The 23501-nt window shown below is 45.7% G+C and overlaps 1 protein-coding gene across 1 annotated transcript in view; it reads right to left on the bottom strand.

Annotated features, from left to right (window-relative positions):
* The window catches only part of LOC310781344 (metabotropic glutamate receptor 7-like), a gene marked incomplete at both ends in the record, with an annotated part of 109307 nt that overhangs the window by 10763 nt on the left and 75043 nt on the right, over nt 1-23501 (bottom strand). Inside the window, one exon of the mRNA XM_083641956.1 lies at nt 13500-13755. Within this exon, the coding sequence (XP_083498082.1) occupies nt 13500-13755 (256 nt within the window). The remainder of the gene's footprint in view (nt 1-13499; nt 13756-23501) is intronic.

Raw genomic sequence — 23501 nt, 5'->3', positions numbered from 1 at the left:
AGTACAGCTTCTTTATTTCCTGTCCTACACTATTGGATGAACTGATTGATCAGGTGTGCCTGATCATTGTTGTGACTGCAGCACACCTGACATTAATCAGTTCATCCAATAGTGATGACAGGAAATAAAGAAGCTGTACTAATTGCAGGAAGTAGTGGAGGCAGGGTAAACAACACAGGTGCAAGCAAAACACTAACGAGGGTTTCCAACTTACAATCATGGAAGTTGGAAACCCTCATTAGTGTTTTGCTTGCACTTGTGTTTACAAAATGGCCCCCGTGAAAAGGGTCTACAGTACTTGACAATTCCCCCTGCCAAGCTGTCCTGGCCATTGCTCCGCCCCCTCTGCCGATCCGGGCAGAGTTATAGACTAGCACAGGCTCTACACACACTACCACTCTACACACACCACCACTCTACACACACTACCATTCTACACACTCTACCACTCTACACACTCTACCACTCTACACACACTACCACTCTACACACACTACCACTCTACACACACTACCACTCTACACACACTACACCTACACCCACCACTCTACACACACAACCACTCACACCACCAACACCACACCACACACACACACCACCACACACACAACCACTCTACACACACTACCACTCAACACACACAACACACACTACCACTCCACACACACACCACCTACACACACACCACTCTACACACACAACCACCTACACACACTACCACTCTACACACACTACCACTCTACACACTCTACCACTCTACCACACTACCACTCTACACACCCACCTACCACCTACACACACTCCACTCTACACACACTACCACTCTACACACACTACCCACACACTACCACTCTACACACACACCACTCTACACACACTACCACTCTACACACTCTACACTCTACACACACTACCACTCTACACACACTACCACTCTACACACCACTACACACACTACCACTCTACACACACTACCACTCTACACACACTACCACTCTACACACACTACCACTCTACACACACTACCACTCTACACACACTACCACTCTACACACACTACCACTCTACACACACTACCACTCTACACACACTACCACTCTACACACACTACCACTCTACACACACTACCACTCTACACACACTACACACACTACCACACTACACACACTACCACACTACCACACTACACACACTACCACTCTACACACACTACCACTCTACACACACTACCACTCTACACACACAACACACACTACCACTCTACACACACTACCACTCTACACACACTACACTACACCTACACACACTACCACTCTACACACACTACCACTCTACACACACTACCACTCTACACACACTACCACTCTACACACACTACCACTCTACACACACTACCACCACACCTACCACTCTACACACACTACCACTCTACACACACTACCACTCTACACACACTACCACTCTACACACACTACACTCTACACACACTACCACTCTACACACTCTACCACTCTACACACACTACCACTCTACACACACTACACTCTACACACACTACCACTCTACACACACTACCACTCTACACACACTACCACTCTACACACACTACCACTCTACACACACTACCACTCAACACACACTACCACTCTACACACACTACACACCACACCCACCACACACACTACCACCTACCACACACACCACCACAACCACAACACTCCACACACACTACCACTCTACACACACTACCACTCTACACACACTACCACTCACACACACTAACCACACACACACTACACACACACCACTCTACACACACTACCACTCTACAACACACTACCACCTACACACACTACCACTCTACACACACTACCACTCTACACCACACCACCACTCTACACACACTACCACTCTACACACACTACCACTCACACACACTACACACACTACCACTCTACACACTCTACCACTCTACACACACTACCACTCTACACACACTACCACCACACTCACCACTCTACACACACTACCACCTACAACACACTACCACTCTACACACACTACCACCTACACACACTACCACTCTACACACTCTACCACTCTACACACACTACCACTCTACACACCTACCACTCTACACACACTACCACTCTACACACACTACCACTCTACACACACTACACACACTACCACTCTACACACACTACCACTCTACACACACTACCACTCTACACACTCTACCACTCTACACACACTACCACTCTACACACACTACCACTCTACACACACAACACACACTACACACACTACCACTCTACACACACTACCACTCTACCCACACCACCACTCTACACACACTACCACTCTACACACACTACCACTCTACACACACTACCACTCTACACACACTACCACTCTACACACACTACCACACTACACACACTACCACCACTCACACACACCTACACACACTACCACTCTACACACACAACCACTCTACACACATAACCACTCTACACACACTACCACTCTACACACACTACAACTCTACACACACTACCACTCTACACACACTACCACTCTACACACACTACCACTCTACACACACTACCACTCACACACACTACCACTCTACACACCCTACCACTCTACACACACTACCACTCTACACACACTACCACTCTACACACACTACCACTCTACACACACACTACCACTCTACACACACTACCACTCTACCACACACTACCACTCTACACACACTACCACCTACACACACTACCACTCTACACACACACTACCACTCTACACACACTACCACTCAACACACACACACCCACTCAACACACACTACCCACTCTACACACACTACACACACTACCCACACTACACACACTACCACTCTACACACACTACACACTCTACACACACTACCACTCTACACACACTACCACTCTACACACACTACTACCTCTACACACACTACCACTCTACACACACTACACACACTACACACACTACCACTCACACACACAACCACTCTACACACACTACCACTCTACACACACTACCACTCTACACACACTACCACTCTACACACACTACCACTCTACACACACTACCTCTACACACACAACCACTCTACACACACTACACTACCATTCTACACACACTACTACTCTACACACACTACCATTCTACACATACTACTACTCTACACACACTACCTCTACACACACTACCACTCTACACACACTACCACTCTACACACTCTACCACTCTACACACACTACCTCTACACACACTACCACTCTACACACACTACCACTCTACACACACTACCACTCTACACATACTACCACTCTACACACACTACCACTCTACACACTCTACCACTCTACACACACTACCACTCTACACACTCTACCACTCTACACACACTACCACTCTACACATACTACCATTCTACACACACTACCACTCTACACACACTACCATTCTACACACACTACCACTCTACACATACTACCATTCTACACACACTACCACTCTACACACACTACCACTCTACACATACTACCACTCTACACACACTACCACTCTACACATACTACCACTCTACACACACTACCACTCTACACACTCTACCACTCTACACACACTACCACTCTACACATACTACCATTCTACACACACTACCACTCTACACACACTACCATTCTACACACACTACCACTCTACACATACTACCACTCTACACACACTACCACTCTACACATACTACCATTCTACACACACTACCAATCTACACACACTACCACTCTACACATACTACCATCTACACACACTACCACTCTACACATACTACCACTCTACACACACTACCACTCTACACACTACTACCACTCTACACACACTACCACTCTACACATACTACCATTCTACACACACTACCACTCTACACACACTACCACTCTACACAACTACCTCTACACACACTACCACTCTACACACACTACCACTCTACACACACTACCACTCTACACACACTACCACTCTACACACACTACCACTCTACACACACTACCACTCTACACACACCACCACTCTACACACACTACCACTCTACACACACACCACTCTACACACACTACCATTCTACACACACTACCATTCTACACACTCTACCACTCTACACACACTACCACTCTACACACACTACCACTCTACACACACTACCACTCTACACACACTACCACTCTACACACACTACCACTCTACACACACTACCACTCTACACACACTACCACTCTACACACTCTACACACTACACACACTACACACACTACCACTCTACACACACTACCACTCTACACACACTACCACTCTACACACACTACCACTCTACACACACTACCACTCTACACACACTACCACTCTACACACTCTACCACTCTACACACACTACACACACTACCACTCTACACACACTACCACTCTACACACACTACCACTCTACACACACTACCACTCTACACACACTACCACTCTACACACACTACCACTCTACACACTCTACCACTCTACACACACTACCACTCTACACACTCTACCACTCTACACACACTACACACACTACCACTCTACACACACTACCACTCTACACACACTACCACTCTACACACACTACCACTCTACACACTCTACCACTCTACACACACTACCACTCTACACACACTACACACACTACCACTCTACACACACTACCACTCTACACACACTACACACACTACCACTCTACACACACTACCACTCTACACACACTACCACTCTACACACACTACACACACTACCACTCTACACACACTACCACTCTACACACACTACCTACTCTACACACACTACCACTCTACACACACTACCACTCTACACACACTACCACTCTACACACACTACCACTCTACACACACTACCACTCTACACACACTACACACACTACCACTCTACACACACTACCACTCTACACACACTACCACTCTACACACACTACCACTCTACACACTCTACCACTCTACACACACTACCACTCTACACACACTCTACCACTCTACACACACCACCACTCTACACACACTACCACTCTACACACACTACCACTCTACACACACTACCACTCTACACACACTACCACTCTACACACTCTACCACTCTACACACACTACCACTCTACACACTCTACCACTCTACACACACTACACACACTACCACTCTACACACACTACCACTCTACACACACTACCACTCTACACACACTACCACTCTACACACTCTACCACTCTACACACACTACCACTCTACACACTCTACCACTCTACACACACTACACACACTACCACTCTACACACTCTACCACTCTACACACACTACCACTCTACACACACTACCACTCTACACACACTACCACTCTACACACACCACCACTCTACACACACTACCACTCTACACACACTACCACTCTACACACACTACACACACTACCACTCTACACACTCTACCACTCTACACACACTACCACTCTACACACACTACACACACTACCACTCTACACACACTACCACTCTACACACACTACCACTCTACACACACTACCACTCTACACACTCTACCACTCTACACACACTACCACTCTACACACTCTACCACTCTACACACACTACCACTCTACACACACTACCACTCTACACACACTACACACACTACCACTCTACACACACTACCACTCTACACACACTACCACTCTACACACTCTACCACTCTACACACACTACCACTCTACACACACTACCACTCTACACACACTACACACACTACACACACTACCACTCTACACACACTACCACTCTACACACACCACCACTCTACACACACTACCATTCTACACACACTACCACTCTACACACACTACCACTCTACACACTCTACCACTCTACACACACTACCACTCTACACACACTACCACTCTACACACACTACACACACTACCACTCTACACACACTACCACTCTACACACACTACCACTCTACACACTCTACCACTCTACACACACTACTACTCTACACACACTACCACTCTACACACACTACCACTCTACACACACTACCACTCTACACACACTACCACTCTACACACACTACCACTCTACACACTCTACCACTCTACACACACTACCACTCTACACACTCTACCACTCTACACACACTACCACTCTACACACACTACCACTCTACACACTCTACCACTCTACACACACTACCACTCTACACACACTACCACTCTACACACACTACCACTCTACACACACACTACCACTCTACACACACTACCACTCTACACACACACACTACCACTCTACACACACTACCACTCTACACACACTACACACACTACCACTCTACACACACTACCACTCTACACACACTACACACTCTACACACACTACCACTCTACACACACTACCATTCTACACATACTACTACTCTACACACACTACCACTCTACACACACTACACACACTACACACACTACCACTCTACACACACTACCACTCTACACATACTACCACTCTACACACACTACTACTCTACACACACTACCATTCTACACATACTACTACTCTACACACACTACCTCTACACATACTACCATTCTACACACACTACCACTCTACACACTCTACCACTCTACACACACTACCTCTACACACACTACCACTCTACACACACTACCACTCTACACACACTACCACTCTACACATACTACCACTCTACACACACTACCACTCTACACACTCTACCACTCTACACACACTACCACTCTACACACACTACCACTCTACACACACTACCACTCTACACACACTACCATTCTACACATACTACCATTCTACACACACTACCACTCTACACACACTACCACTCTACACACACTACCATTCTACACACACTACCACTCTACACATACTACCATTCTACACACACTACCACTCTACACACACTACCACTCTACACATACTACCACTCTACACACACTACCACTCTACACATACTACCACTCTACACACACTACCACTCTACACACTCTACCACTCTACACACACTACCACTCTACACATACTACCATTCTACACACACTACCACTCTACACACACTACCATTCTACACATACTACCACTCTACACATACTACCATTCTACACACACTACCACTCTACACATACTACCATTCTACACACACTACCATTCTACACACACTACCACTCTACACATACTACCATTCTACACACACTACCACTCTACACATACTACCATTCTACACACACTACCACTCTACACATACTACCATTCTACACACACTACCACTCTACACACACTACCATTCTACACACACTACCACTCTACACACACTACCACTCTACACACACTACCACTCTACACATACTACCATTCTACACACACTACCACTCTACACACACTACCACTCTACACACACTACACACACTACCACTCTACACACACTACCACTCTACACACACTACCACTCTACACACTCTACCACTCTACACACACTACCACTCTACACACACTACCACTCTACACACACTACCACTCTACACACACTACCACTTTACACACACTACCACTCTACACACACTACCACTTTACACATACTACCATTCTACACACACTACCACTCTACACACACTACCACTCTACACATACTACCATTCTACACACACTACCATTCTACACACACTACCATTCTACACACACTACCACTCTACACATACTACCATTCTACACATACTACCACTCTACACATACTACCACTCTACACACACTACTACTCTACACATACTACCACTCTACACACACTACCATTCTACACATACTACCATTCTACACACACTACCATTCTACACATACTACCACTCTACACACACTACCATTCTACACACACTACCATTCTACACATACTACCATTCTACACACACTACCACTCTACACACACTACTACTCTACACATACTACCACTCTACACACACTACTACTCTACACACACTACCACTCTACACACACTACCACTCTACACATACTACCACTCTACACACACACTACCATTCTACACATACTACCATTCTACACACACTACCATTCTACACATACTACCATTCTACACACACTACACATACTACCATTCTACACACACTACACACACTACCACTCTACACATACTACCATTCTACACACACTACACACACTACCACTCTACACACACTACCATTCTACACACACTACCACTCTACACACACTACCATTCTACACATACTACCATTCTACACATACTACCATTCTACACACACTACCATTCTACACATACTACCACTCTACACACACTACACACACTACACACACTACCACTCTACACACACTACCACTCTACACATACTACCACTCTACACACACTACTACTCTACACACACTACCATTCTACACATACTACTACTCTACACACACTACCTCTACACACACTACCACTCTACACACACTACCACTCTACACATACTACCATTCTACACACACTACCACTCTACACACACTACCACTCTACACACACTACTACTCTACACACACTACCATTCTACACACACTACCATTCTACACATACTACCATTCTACACACACTACCACTCTACACACACTACTACTCTACACACACTACCACTCTACACACACTACCACTCTACACACACTACCACTCTACACACACTACCACTCTACACACACTACCACTTTACACACACTACCACTCTACACACACTACCACTCTACCACTCTACACACACTACCACTCTACACACACTACCACTTTACACACTACTGTAGATCACTGACCCGACTCCCCACTACATCCCCACTCTAGTGGTAATACCCAGAATTATCTTTTCTAACGGGATCGTGCGTACTGTTTCAGATGAAGGCTGGTGTGTGAACAACACACAGCCAGAGACAGATTATCTCCTCTCTTGCGTTCGACACGGCCGTGCTTCTTAAAAACATCTCTTCACAGAGCAAAAGGCCCCCGTGTTCTCTGCTGCTTACTGCTGCTCACTCGGGCTAAAGGTCTAAACCATGCAGTACATCAGGGGGGGGGGGGGGGAGATAACAACGACACGCTGCAAACTCTCTACGCACGATGTCACCTAATTAAACGACTAGAATGGAACAATCTAAGCAGAGGAGGGAAGATTTAGAAAGACATGTCACTCACCCCTAAGATTGTAGGGAAAATATGAAGATATTTAAGACCAAATCGAAACTTCCGCTGTAGAGAAAAAGATATGGAGCTCTCAGCTCCCTGGTCTCTTCCTGCTCTGTGTCATCATGGCTTCATATCTATAAATCAACTCATTCTTGGAGAAACAGACTACAGTCACTGAGCCGACTGTAGTCAGTGTGACTCACAAAGAGCTCATATGAAATTCATGTGCGTACAGTACATACATACGATGGTGGCTTTCTCAGCCTTCATCGTGGCCAATGTGACTAACTCTGATGCATAACTTGGACCTAACATGGAAAAGCTGATAGGTGAGATTTTTTTTGGTAGCGATCTTTGCATTCAGAGCTTTAAAAGAGGATATTACATACAGTCATAGGGGTGTAACGTGAGCAGCACCAATTCATGTCATAATTTCCTGGAAATGTAATAACACCTGTTTTTATGAGGCAGGTGAGGGAGGTTTAGGGAGCAGTTACCTGGGCTCCCCAGTGCTGCTCAGAAGCCTGCAATGGTCTCCCAAGGAGGTAGTCCATCACCCACGCAATAAGGATGTAGTTGCAGGTCCTGGAGTTTCTGCCCATGTGCATGGCTGTGTGGTGCTCAAAAGTCTGCAATTTAACCGACTGTACTGAATGTTATTACGATATCAGTCAGGACGTTTTATGACATTATTGGTGAATTTGTTACACTAGGAATCGAGCGTGCGTAGAATCGGCCGCTGCGCAAGCTCGATTGCTAGGCTCGCCCGCCGTGCGGGTTCGCCTGTCCTGCAGCTCGCCGAGCTGGCCCTGCAGCTCGCATTTGCAGCTCGGGCGCTGTGTGGTGTGATGTGCTGATCACATCACTGATGATGTCATCAGTGGGATTTATGACATCACTGATTATGTCATCAGTGGGACAGACAGACAGACAAACAGACAGACAGAGCCCCAGCTCCCATTTATACTGATGAGTATTGGGTTTTATAGTGGTGTAATGTAATTAAGTATAAATACTTAAGTACTGTACTTAAGTATTTTTTCTGAGTATCTGTACTTTACTTGAGTATTTATATTTCTGTCAACTTTCACTTTTACTCCACTACATTTCCTAAATAAAATGGATACTTTTACTCCACTACATTTCCCCCAAGCATCTTAGTTACAAAGTAAAATCAGAAGAAATTGCGTAGCCTGCAAGCGATCAGGTTTGGCAAATCAGTGCTCCTAGATTGCAAGTTACGTTAATCACGATCCACACGCCATTCCATTTGGTGGCTGTAATGCAACATAACGTTGTTTGCCAGCGGCTATAAAAGTCAAGAAGAAGAAATAGACTTCCACTCAAGCCCAGGCATGTCTTTTGCTTGATTTTTTTTTGCAGCATTTACTTGTACTTTTTACTTTCAATACTTAAGTACATTTAATATCAGAAAATTACTTTTGATACTTATGCCTACCCCACACTACAGGATTTTCAAATCCTTGAAGATTATAAAAATCTTGAGACCCCACACACTACAGGACAGAGAGAGCCGATTTTTTAACATTTCAATCTTGGGACACACACACAATCGCGTCTGTTCAAACGCAACCCCACACACTAGAAGATTATGCAGAAGATTCACCTTGGAAGCAGGGCTCGACGTTAACTTTTAAAATGCCTATTCAGTGTGCGCACCGGGTGTAGTAGTAGTAATAATGATAATAATAATAATAATAATAATAATACATTTGTGTCATTTCGTTTTCTAAACAAATCTTATTTTTTGTTTTTATAATGCATTTGCACTGAAAGGATTTGTTTAACTAATAGGCTATTTGCGCGGACAGCCGCGTCCATTCGGGGTGTAGGCCTACTGTGCACGGCCAGGCGAAAACCGTCTGCACAGGTGCCTTGTGGAGGAGGGGGCGTCTGCTGATTTGACTCACTTTTCCGTGTAGGCTACATGCTTTGCAGTATAGCATTAGTTTTCCGTCCCGTTCAAAGACGCACGGGTATTTCACCTCGAGGACAATTTCCTCTTCTTTGTTTCTGTGCGGGGCTGCGGGCGGACCAGATTATTTTGCGAAAAACTGTAATGGAAACGCAGCTACTACTGGCTCTCTGCTCAAGATGCAATCGCCTGTCGGGTTGTAAATATCTAACATGTTAGATATGCACGATTCACAATCGGGAAGAGGCAGTCTTACCGATTGTGAATCTTTGAACCCCACACACTACAGGATCTTTTGGGAAGATTATCTGCCCGACGCGCTTCAAATCGGGAGCACCCCCGAGAAAATCGGGAGGGGGGAATCTTGACCATAATCTTGCAAATTATCCTGTAGTGTGGGGTAGGCATTAAGTACAGAAAATATCAAGTACTTTAAGACTTTTACCCAAGTAATATTCTAATGAGTGACTTTGACTTTTACCCAAGTCTTTTTCTGGGAAGATATCTTTACTTTTACTTACAAGTATGGTTTTCGAGTACTTTATACACAACTAAAATGTTTGATCAAGTTAAGTTATTACATTTTCGGGCGTTATTAGATCTCCAGGAAATTATGACATTAATGGGTGCTACAAGGCGCTACACGTTCTTGTTGGGGAAGGGGGGGGGGGGAGAAGAAGCTCAAACCTTTTTTTAATGTAAAATGGGTCTTTTGTCACGCTTGTGATTGTCTCAGTATTTGGCAGGGTGACTTACTCATGGGGTCAACGGGGCGGTTCTCAGTATTTGGCAGGGAGACTTACTCATGGGGTCAGCGGGGGGGGGTTCTCAGTATTTGGCAGGGTGACTTACTCATGGGGTCAGCGGGGGGGGGGTTCTCAGTATTTGGCAGGGAGACTTACTCATGGGGTCAGCAGGGGGGGGTTCTCAGTATTTGGCAGGGAGACTTACTCATGGGGTCAGCGGGGGGGTTCTCAGTATTTGGCAGGGAGACTTACTCATGGGGTCAGTGGGGGGGGGGGTTCTCAGTATTTGGCAGGGAGACTTACTCATGGGGTCAGCGGGGGGGTTCTCAGTATTTGGCAGGGAGACTTACTCATGGGGTCAGCGGGGGGGTTCTCAGTATTTGGCAGGGAGACTTACTCATGGGGTCAGCGGGGGGGGTTCTCAGTATTTGGCAGGGAGACTTACTCATGGGGTCAGCGGGGGGGGGGGGTTCTCAGTATTTGGCAGGGAGACTTACTCATGGGGTCAGTGGGGGGGGTTCTCAGTATTTGGCAGGGTGACTTACTCATGGGGTCAGCGGGGGGGTTCTCAGTATTTGGCAGGGAGACTTACTCATGGGGTCAGCGGGGGGGGGGTTCTCAGTATTTGGCAGGGAGACTTACTCATGGGGTCAGCGGGGGGGGGGTGCTCAGTATTTGGCAGGGAGACTTAAGGTCTCATTATGCTTTCCGCATCAGCGAGGAACGCGAGTGTCCGTGCGGAAAAGTGACGTCAAATCAGCAGACACGCCCTCCGCAAGGCTCCGTGCGGACGGTTTTCGAGCGGCCGTGCGCACGCCGAATTTTGTAACTACGCGGACGCGGACGCGGACGCGGCTGGGGGAACAAAGTGGAGTTTTCAAGACTCGCGCTCAATTCCGCCTGCAGAAACCCACACAGAGTATACAAGCTCCACACGTTTCCTCGTCGGATTCCGTGTCTCTCATTTCCGTGCGGCCGGCCAAAGCGTCAAGCATAATCCAGGCTTTACTCATGGGGTCAGCGGGGGGGTTCTCAGTATTTGGCAGGGAGACTTACTCATGGGGTCAGCGGGGGGGGGGTTCTCAGTATTTGGCAGGGAGACTTACTCATGGGGTCAGCGGGGGGGTTCTCAGTATTTGGCAGGGTGACTTACTCACGGGGTCAGCGGGGGGGTTCTCAGTATTTGGCAGGGAGACTTACTCATGGGGTCAGCGGGGGGGGGGTTCTCAGTATTTGGCAGGGAGACTTACTCATGGGGTCAGCGGGGGGGTTCTCAGTATTTGGCAGGGAGACTTACTCATGGGGTCAGCGGGGGGGGGGGGTTCTCAGTATTTGGCAGGGAGACTTACTCATGGGGTCAGCGGGGGGGGGGGGGGGGTTCTCAGTATTTGGCAGGGAGACTTACTCATGGGGTCAGCGGGGGGGTTCTCAGTATTTGGCAGGGAGACTTACTCATGGGGTCAGCGGGGGGGTTCTCAGTATTTGGCAGGGAGACTTACTCATGGGGTCAGCGGGGGGGTTCTCACACAGCTCGGTCTTGGCCTCCCCGTTGGGCCTCTCGCTGCTGGCCTTCTGCGACAGGCGTGATGACATGGTGGCAGCGGTGACCACAGCTTTGAAGCTACGCTTCCTCTTCTGGACGTTGAGCTCCGGGTGGAAGATGATGACGTACACCTTGGGCATGTAGAGCATGCCCAGTGCTACTGAGGCACTGAGGTTCATGGAGATGGTCAGGGTGGTGGTCTGGATGTACAACTGGAAGGGAACAAAGATAAGGGAAACCGGTCATTTATGGAACAGATAGAATAATATAGCAGTGAAGATATTACAGCTGGGCAAACCCGTTGGTATCAGGCACACTATCTTATCTGACAGCTCTGTAAGTCAGACAACGAGAGAGAACAAGACTGGAGGAGCATTTTCAACACAGAGGAAATCAGGAACAAATCAGAGCCATTATGGCTAAACATCTGAAGCCAATTAGTACTCATCATCACACTGCTGTGGAGACAGTGATGAGGCACAAGCTAATAATAACCATCGCCCGGTAACAATACCTCAGCATCCTGCCAACAACAACAACAACAACAACAACTTTACTTTGATTACAGTAGTCATTGTCCTTTGGTCAAGAGCGTAGACAAATTATTTCCTATGAAGGCCAAACAATCTGGATGGAGGGCTGTGGGCCAAAATGTAATGTTGATGTTATATGAAATTACATTCCATTAAATTGTATTATTATTTGATAAACAATTCATATCGTAAATCTAAAATTAATCTTCAAAAATAATAAAAACACAACTTTTATCGGTTTGACAGTAATGTTATTAGAGTTGGATTTAGAGTTGATTGTGGGGGGGGGGAAGCATATTAAGCATATTTAAAGCGAGACACCTTTCTGACAGAAAGTGCATGCCAAGTATATACATACATACATTACATAACATACATACATACTTACATACATACATACATACATACATACATACATACATACATACATACATACATACATACATACATTACATAACATACATACATACTTACATACATACATACATACATACATACATACATACATACATACATACGGCACATACATACAATCCTGCTCCTTAAACATCACATCTGAGGCACACTCTGTGCCTTTAAGACATCAAACATAAAGTGCCCTCCTCCTACGCTGTTGGTAGGCATGTTTATTTTCTGCTGGTATCCAGTCGCTTCAGACCTGGAAGTTCAGCTGAAGAGAATGAGAAAATGACTAAGAGCATTCTCACACTTTGATCCATAGGTGGCCTGGATATCTTCTGTGTCAGACATCATCCAACAGCGTTCATTAAACCCTGACCCGCAGCTACTCAGCCAATAGGATTTGTGCGTATGAATGACAGCAGTAGCATCACCATAACCTGACACTGCCAGAAGGTTTGTTTTCACATAACCATCTGGGAACGAGTCGTCGGGAAACCGTTTCAAAAGGGGCAGGCACTTTCAAAAAAATACCTGGCAGGTGATTGGATGAATCATGCCAAAGCCCGCCGCCCATAGCTGCCTTATAGGATGCTGATTGGGGTTCGGATTCAAGCCAATAGATTGGAGCGTGGCAAGATGGATTTGTCACGTGATTGTGACCTCATGATCTCGTGCAAATCCAGCTGCCTCGCAAGGTCAGCAGCAAATCCAAATGTCCCCACATGGCCTCTTTCCTCCCAGGGTCTCCACTTGGACCATTGGCTAGATCATTGGTTCCCAAATTGTGGTGGTCCGTGGGGCTCCGCCTGGTGGTCCACCAGAGAATTGCAACAAAAAACAAAAAACAGTACAGACAACAGTTTTCACATATACACATGACACTGAGAAGTAGAATTGGGCAGATTTTCGGGAATATCACAATATCTGGGAAATATCACGATTTTGAACATCTAATTTCAGAGGCTGTAGCGGGCTCAGTTTTAAAGCCAGGGTGACGTTTCAGGTAGCATATGAAACTAGAGGACCTACGGCTTCGATTGGTACCAACCATGTAATGCTAGCTTGTCAGGAATGTAGCTAAATAATGCTCCAAATTTAGGCTAAATTTTGGTGAGGGGAAAAAACATTTTCAAAGGGGTCCTCTTTTTCACAGCCCAATGTTGGCAGGTGTGTGTGTGTTCATGTTGAACCAGTATGTTGTTATTTAGCCTTTCTGATACTATTGCACGGTTAAATCCAATATTATTTTATCGGGAAACCATTGCTGGTATCCGCAATGTGAAATTTGGTTCGGTACATAGTGATACTTGGTCTGAAAAGTTAGGGGAACCCCTGGGCTAGATTGATGGACTACACTGAGTGCGTTTACATGCAAACAATAATCCGACAATAGGAAAAACCCGGGTTTACATGATTCAGTCAATTAGTCGGATTTCTCTCCAGAAGCCAGCGGTAATTCCGCAATAAAACAACAAAATAAATCACATTTTCATTACTTCTTTGTCCGGCTCGGAGGATGGTTTAGGTGAAAATTAGTTTGTATCTCGTTGTCTAACTAGGGAGGCGTCGCTTTGGAAGTGTGAATCTATCTGTCATATATTTCCAACTTTACCAAGCATAGAGCAAAGAGACAGGCAGGTGACTGAAGCACGTCAAATAACATGAACGATACAGATCTTGACCCAACTGAATTTAAATAGCTGTCAGAAAATGGAGAGAATTAAGGTCTTTAGTGGCGGATAACTTGTGTTTTGAACAGCTGAGTAGGCTACGTTTTGTTCGTATACATCTTTTTAATCCGTCATCTGAAAAAAATCGTCACACACAGATCACGGCTTGCACACTGAGTCCAATGCGTTTTATTAATGCATCGTTCTATTCGCAATTCGAGACAAATATTCGTCATCTCCTGTATCCACATTACAACATAGCAGTGCAGCAACGGGGAGGCAGCAGGTCGGGAAAAACGCCTGTTGCAGGAGCTCCGTGCTGCTCACCTTCATCTCATCAAGCCGGCTGTGGTGCGCCATGGCCGGGGAGAAGAAGCAGAAAGGGCCCAGTGAGTGAGTGAGTGAGTGAGCAGCGCGCGTCTCCAGCTGCCTCTCTCTCCCGCAACGTGTACATGCGCAGATGTATAAACCCGAAAGAAAGCTGGTTATGCTGTATACATGCAGAGAGAAGACCGATTATTGGCCAGAAACCTAGGTGTGTTTATCGGTTTTCTCTTAACCCGTTTATGACCATAAACTACTCACTACTATCACTTTATGAACATTACTGTAGCCAGGTCGTTTTCTATGTAAATTACAGCTCCAGACAGTAGATGAACACACACACACACAGTGCAGCATACGGGAAGGCTCGCCTTTTCTCTCCGCAGCTCTGGCAGCGTTTGAGTCGCCTGTGAACGGCTCTTACTGTGACAAGTATGGGTGGGAATCACCAGATGCCCACGATACGATACTAAAACGATACTTGAGTCACGATACGATAGTATTGCGATATGCTAGTATTGCGATATATTGAATATTGCGATATTTCGATATATTGTGATTTCTTACTTTTTCAACTGCAAATTATGTCCCCAAAGGAAAACTGTGTCAACATCTGGTTTATATAAGATCAATTTTCCAGTCTGTTCATCTGACTTCAACCATTTTATTGCAGCAACATTGTCAAGGAGAGAGAATCAATTGAAAAAGCAATTGATTCTATTATTCTAGTACTGTAATAGCAAACCGTTTATTTGCACATTACATAATAAAATATCGATACTTGGCATCCAAATATCGATACAATATCATCAGGCAAAATATCGCGATACTATGGTGTATCGATTTCCCCCCCCCCCCCACCCCTACTGACAAGTGGTTTAAGATCGCTCATAAGATTGCTCATTCATGTGAGGAATAAGCAGGTACATTCTGTTGAGTGCTTTCATAAACGACATTCCTTCTCTCATAAGTTACATAACCGCTTTGCCTTTCACATTGCTAGCTTAAAACTCTGCGCTTACATAAGAGTCGATCGCTATCATTTAGGTTTGCATAGATTTTTAAAAAGGCCATTTTGGAAGCCGGTAATTCAGCCTAGAGCTTGTTTTGCTCAAGGTCTTAGAAGAGAAAGAACCACTTGTAGGGGGGGACGTCACCGTTTCAAGAGTAGTTATAGACCACCGAATCCACCCATCTAATGCACTTGACAGCGTATCATGGCGCTCATGGTTCTCAGTCAGCCACTGGTAATGCGTATGGGAAGAGGATACAGTGTAAACACATTAGCCACACTGTATCATCTGCATAGCAGCGAGACGCTCCCTGAATCAGCGAGAGGAAGAAATGTCACCATTTGCATAAAAAACATTTTTATAAATAAATAAACATAATAAAATACCACCGCCGATGCTAATTCCCGCCATTATACACGCAGCATCATCTGCATGCCAGTCATGCCTTTGTCTTCCGATCTCCGCCAATCATTCAAACACCCAATGTCATCAACATGATAATATGCTCAATTGCCTCTCTCGCTCTCTCTCTCTCTCTCTCCCCCCTCTACTCTTTCTTCCTCTCTCTACCCCCCTCCCCTTCTGTCTCTCTCTGTGGAGCGACATCAGAGGCAGTGATCTAGCTGGCGCACCATGCATTAATAACCATATGAATATCACAATGCTCGTATTAAGCGGCTGGCGGAGCGCTCCGTTCTGTGTCCCTCGCTACACGGAGCAGAGTGGAATTGCTGTGCGTGTTCCAGGTGTTGCTGCCATCAATTTACACAGTATTTGTGATTTGATATTGGGGACAGTTTGATCAAAGCCTGCGGTAGAAAACACGCTTTGTCGTGTCTAATCAGGAGACAATCTGCAACCCTTTGCTATGTTCTCTATGTTTGGTTAGTCGTCGGTAACGTGTCTTGTAGCCATGGCAACACTATGGAGTTTGGTGCAAGCGACTAAAAAAAAAAACACCGTTGGAATGAGCGCTTAACGAGATTCTGATACCTTATACACTGCAACGCTGACCCTATCACAACTGATTTATTGACCGTGCAGGAGGAGTTGATTCGGGAGCAGCAGGCGCACAATGAGGATTCGTGCACTCGTCCCACACAAAGCAAAACCATACACACCAAAACACATGTGTTTGCACTCCTGCTGACACAGGCGCGCACGCACACGCACACACACACACACACACACACGCACGCACACACACGCACACACACACACACACACGCACACACACACTCCAATCCACATCATTTGTCTTACTGTCTACGCTCTTATCACTGACACAAGTTGTTGTTTCCTCCCAATGTGCGCCTCCTGTATGAGCTTGACCCACATCTGTGGCCCGTCTCACCCGCCACACGAAACGTTTAGCTGGTCGCAGAACATCCATAATTAACTCCTGTTTCTTTAACATCAATAAATACATGATGAAGTCCATTTCACAACCCGCTCGGCAACGCTCTATTTTTAGCCGCAGCAGCAGCGATGATTTATTAACATCCTCATCAGGAATCAAAACGATTGCCCGGTGATTTTTTTTTTTACATCTCATCGACAAGTCAAATCCCAACATCCAGCAGCCATAACAAACGGCAGGTCTTCTCCACTTAGACAAAAAAAAAGCTGTTGAGAATAATTATCATAATTACACCCCACCAGGGATATACTTAATGCAAAGGCAATTTAATAGTATGCTATGGTTAAGTACTATATGAATGCACACAGCGACTTGATTCAGTAAGTAACAATTACGATGCTCTCTGGCCCGTTAGAGGAGGCCCTTCAATAATGGATGAGAGGGATTTGCAGTCCTTCTCTCACCTGGCTGTGTCTTGTTGTTTTGGGCTGGCCTACTTTCTAGCCTGGTTCACATCATGAATAACTCTGCATGGCTGCCTGCCTCCATTGTAAATAGCTTCCTCATCTAGTCGACGCTCTGATTGACTGTCTCTCTTTTGACAGAAAGTTTCCAGTTTCTGAGCTTCTGGGAGATTAAAGAAAAAGTAGAATGACTGCTCCCACTTGCGCGAGAGACTGACGCGCGCGCGCGCGCGTGTGCGCTCACACGCACGGCACACACACAACTCGCTCTGCATGTGTATGAGTGTGCAATTAAAGCTGCATTCAGCGATGTTTTTGTGTTCAAATAAGTGTTAAATGGCTCTATATTCTGACAGCAATCACTGAAATAGAGTGTTTGGTCAGTGACTTGGAACCCCCAACCGCCCCCGCTGTCCTCTATCTCTCTCCTGTAGTCCTGCAGGCAGGGCGGACGTATCTCCTGTCCTCTATCTCTCTCCTGTAGTCCTGCAGGCAGGGCGGACGTATCTCCGCAACCGTAACTCGTAGAGACTCGGGGACGGCGGCGTTGGATTCGGGGTGTAAAAAATACATATAGCTTTTTCATAGGCATCGCGATCTGACCTTCCGTTTCCCAGAAAATGTCAACTATTCTCTGATTGGATAGTTTGAGGTCGCCGCCAGTTCTTTATCCAATGTGGATTCTGACGTCTTTTGAGACTGCAATGAAAAGAAAAGAAAAATAAATCACACAACCCATACTTAGGATTCCAACATTTTGTGGCTTTGTGAAGGAAGGAGAACATACAGTAGACTGTACAGAGGATAACACAGCTTCTGCTTCATGGTGGTTAGCAAAATATTGTAAAAAAAAAATGAAAAAATTAAATATGTAACAACTCTGTCACTGTCAGTAATGTCTACTTACATCATCAGGCTATTTCACTCATTGTCTTTTACTTTATTTTATGCTTATTTTTATTGATTATTCACTGTGCCTTACTTCCCCATGTTATCCTCCCCCCTGCGTGGCAGGCACACCCACGCGTTACCCGCAGACTCTGACAAGTGCATGGGGTACTATGCACTCATACTGTCATACACTTACACACATCCAGGCATACACACACCAGTGCACATTTTATCACAGTCATCTTAAGGACCGCAATGGAAATAAGCTGTTAGCTTTATTGCGTTTTTTATCCTTTTGATAATGGTGGGCCTGTGTATGTATATATGTATATACTGTTGTTCATTATCAATAAAGAACTCAATCAATCAATCAATCAATCAATCATTTTAACAACAGAACGAATGCTAAATGGGATCCAACACTTTCATCACAGGGAGATTTTTTTAAATCTATAATCGAAAAAGCCCTGAACTTCGATGACCTATGTTCCAGTATCTTCCTCATCTTGTCAGCTGTTTAAAAAAATTGTCTCTCTATTTTCAGTCAAACCCAGAACTTCATATTCTTTCCGTCATACCAAACCAGTTGAGTCTTTTTGCCTGCAGGCTGCCTCTGGTGCAATCTGCTCAGGGTTCCAAACATAACGTGATGCACCAAGAGCATCTCAAATATCCCTTTAAAAAGACCTGGGCGTCTCCGCAAAAAGTGCCAGGTCCAATTCTCCTCACCTGGGAGTTGTCTCAGAGAGACAGCAGGATTAGAAGTCGCAATTTCAGGGACAAACTCCTTTTACTCGCTCAAAATTGAATGAGGAAATTTTTGTCAAGCACGCTTAGCTGTTGCAAATGCAACTTGGCAGACCCATCTGTCGCCTGTTGAAGAGGTTCAGGTGGGTATAAGCCATCCAACAAGAGCCTAAGTTGTTTCCAGACATGCGTTGAGGTATAGACGTTTGTGTGATGCAAGTTTCTTTTTTTTTTTACGTGCATGTGTTACTAGAAAGTTTCCGTGCCTCAGATACGTTTTTTCCTCCCCAATTGTACTTGGCCAAATCCCCACTGCTGTCCCCAGACATTACTCCATGCCCTCTTCTGATCTGGATAGAGCTGTAGACTAGCATGTGCTCCCTCTGATACATGTGCACTCGCCAGCCACTTCTTTTCACCTGACAGCGAGGGGTTTCATAGAGCGTGGGAGGATCACGCTATTCGCCCCCGGTTCCCCTCCCCACAAACAGACGCCCACGACCGGCCAGAGGAGGCGCTAGTGCAAAGACCAAGACCAACATACCACACGTGACGGGCTGGTTTACCAGGCTACCAGACGCCCCCAACCATCTTCAGAATAGTTGATATACTGTATAAATGTGCTGTAGTCAGAGATGTTGTATGAGAGATCTCACTCCCAACCTGTTTGGATTTTGGAGCGTCAACTGAGGTTCCAGCAGCGACCAAAGTGCTCTGAGCTGCCCCCCCCCTCCCTCTCTGGCACACTTCCATCCCTGTCTGTCTCGATATGCTCCTCAAACAAATCTCACGGCAGTTTAAAGCCCCATTCAGCAACTTTTCCAAGTTTTGCTATTGGAGAAACTGCGCCCTCTGCGTGCAATAGTATCGATAACGATATCGCCGTTCAAAGTCAACGAAACACAGCGCCAGAAAGCTCTATGTACATGTTGTGACATCGGGTACTCACCACGTGATGAAATAATAATCCATAGTTGTCCGTGAAACATCATTTTCGTAGCAAATCCGAATCGAGTTACTTCCTGGTTTCCAGGAACACAACGCTGCCGCTGTAGAGGGCATGCGCGCATCTTGCCTCGGGACGCTGGCAGCAAACTGCTTAGTCCCAGGGCTGGCCAATGGAGGGCGGTGTGGGATAAATAAAGGCGAGAGTCTCCCTATTACAAGTCAATCTACCATGTCCTATGACTAAAAAGATCTTATATTACAGTAAAACATTTCAAAAAAATTACTGATTGGGGCTTTAAATACAGCAGGCATTAATACGCTACACTAGCAAGAACAAAGTGAGAATAATGTTCTAAACGCATCGGCTAGCAAAATATAGCCTATCCCTGGATGTCATTATGAGATTAGATTGGTGCGAGTTTGGACAGAATGATTGCATCATTTTCTCCCGCAGCGCTGCCTTTTTTTTCTCCCCCTCTGCACGGCAGACAGGTAGGATGATCCAACAGCCTCTGAATGACAGGGGCTCAAAACTACGGTATAACAACTTTTTTTTAATGTCAATTGTGCCTGATTACATATAAATTAGTGGCCTTTCCCCCAAAATACTGATGGTTCCGTCACTCTGTGGTGTATAGCCTACATTTCAGATCTGATGCTTGCGGTGCGCTATAGGGGCATCAAATGACGCACGTCAAGTTTAGCTCCCTGTGCGTTTTGGGCTTAAGAGTTTTGTTGGTGTGACTGTTATTACAAAATTGCTGCATGCATTTCGGTAGTGGCTTTTTAAGATGGTTTGAAAATATTTCTTGGAGAGCCCCTCCCCCCAACATGATAATAGGCCGGGCCTGGAGTTTGTTTTCAAAAGGCGGTTGAGCTCCCGGCATGAGGAGAGCTATGTTTGGATGCTGGTGATTCTCACACAGACAAGTCATTAACTGGAGAGTGCTGAGTAGGTGACTGAGCACGTCCACGCAGGTGCAGGAGAGGCGCGCGATGCTCTGTGATCTTTTGTTAACATTCTCGCATGGCTTCCCTTAAACCCCCCAGTCTGAATGGGCAGATCGGAAGGGAGGGGGGAGGAGGAGGGAGTCACAGATGTGGAAAATAAGGGCATCTAAATTCACTAAAATGCTGTAGTCACAGTTTGGGCCACGATACAATCACGTAACGTTAAGAGGTCGGATAGATATCTGAATGTTTAGGATTATCACTGTGGCAGCTTCCTGGCATTGCGTCTTCAACAAGGTTTTCATAAATATTTTGATAATGGACGACCACGAATCTGAAAGATGATTTAAATCTGTCTGGGCACGCACACGCACACGCACACACACACACACACACACACACACGCACACACACACACAAGCAAACTAGGGCAAGGTATTTGTAAAGTAAGAACTACTAATCTGCCCCTGAGCGCACACACACATCCTCCTACATTCAAAATGTGAATGCACAAGCAGGTAGTCGCATGCGTACACACACACACACACACACACACACACACACACACACACACACACACACACACACACACTCGCACTCGCACTACAACAGTGGTCTGCCATGGGGCAAACCACTCTCACCTAATGACACTATG

The sequence above is a fragment of the Poromitra crassiceps genome (genome assembly GCF_964638095.1).
Source record: "Poromitra crassiceps genome assembly, chromosome: 8".
Taxonomy (NCBI): domain Eukaryota; kingdom Metazoa; phylum Chordata; class Actinopteri; order Beryciformes; family Melamphaidae; genus Poromitra; species Poromitra crassiceps.
This window is presented reverse-complemented; position numbering and strand designations above follow the sequence as displayed.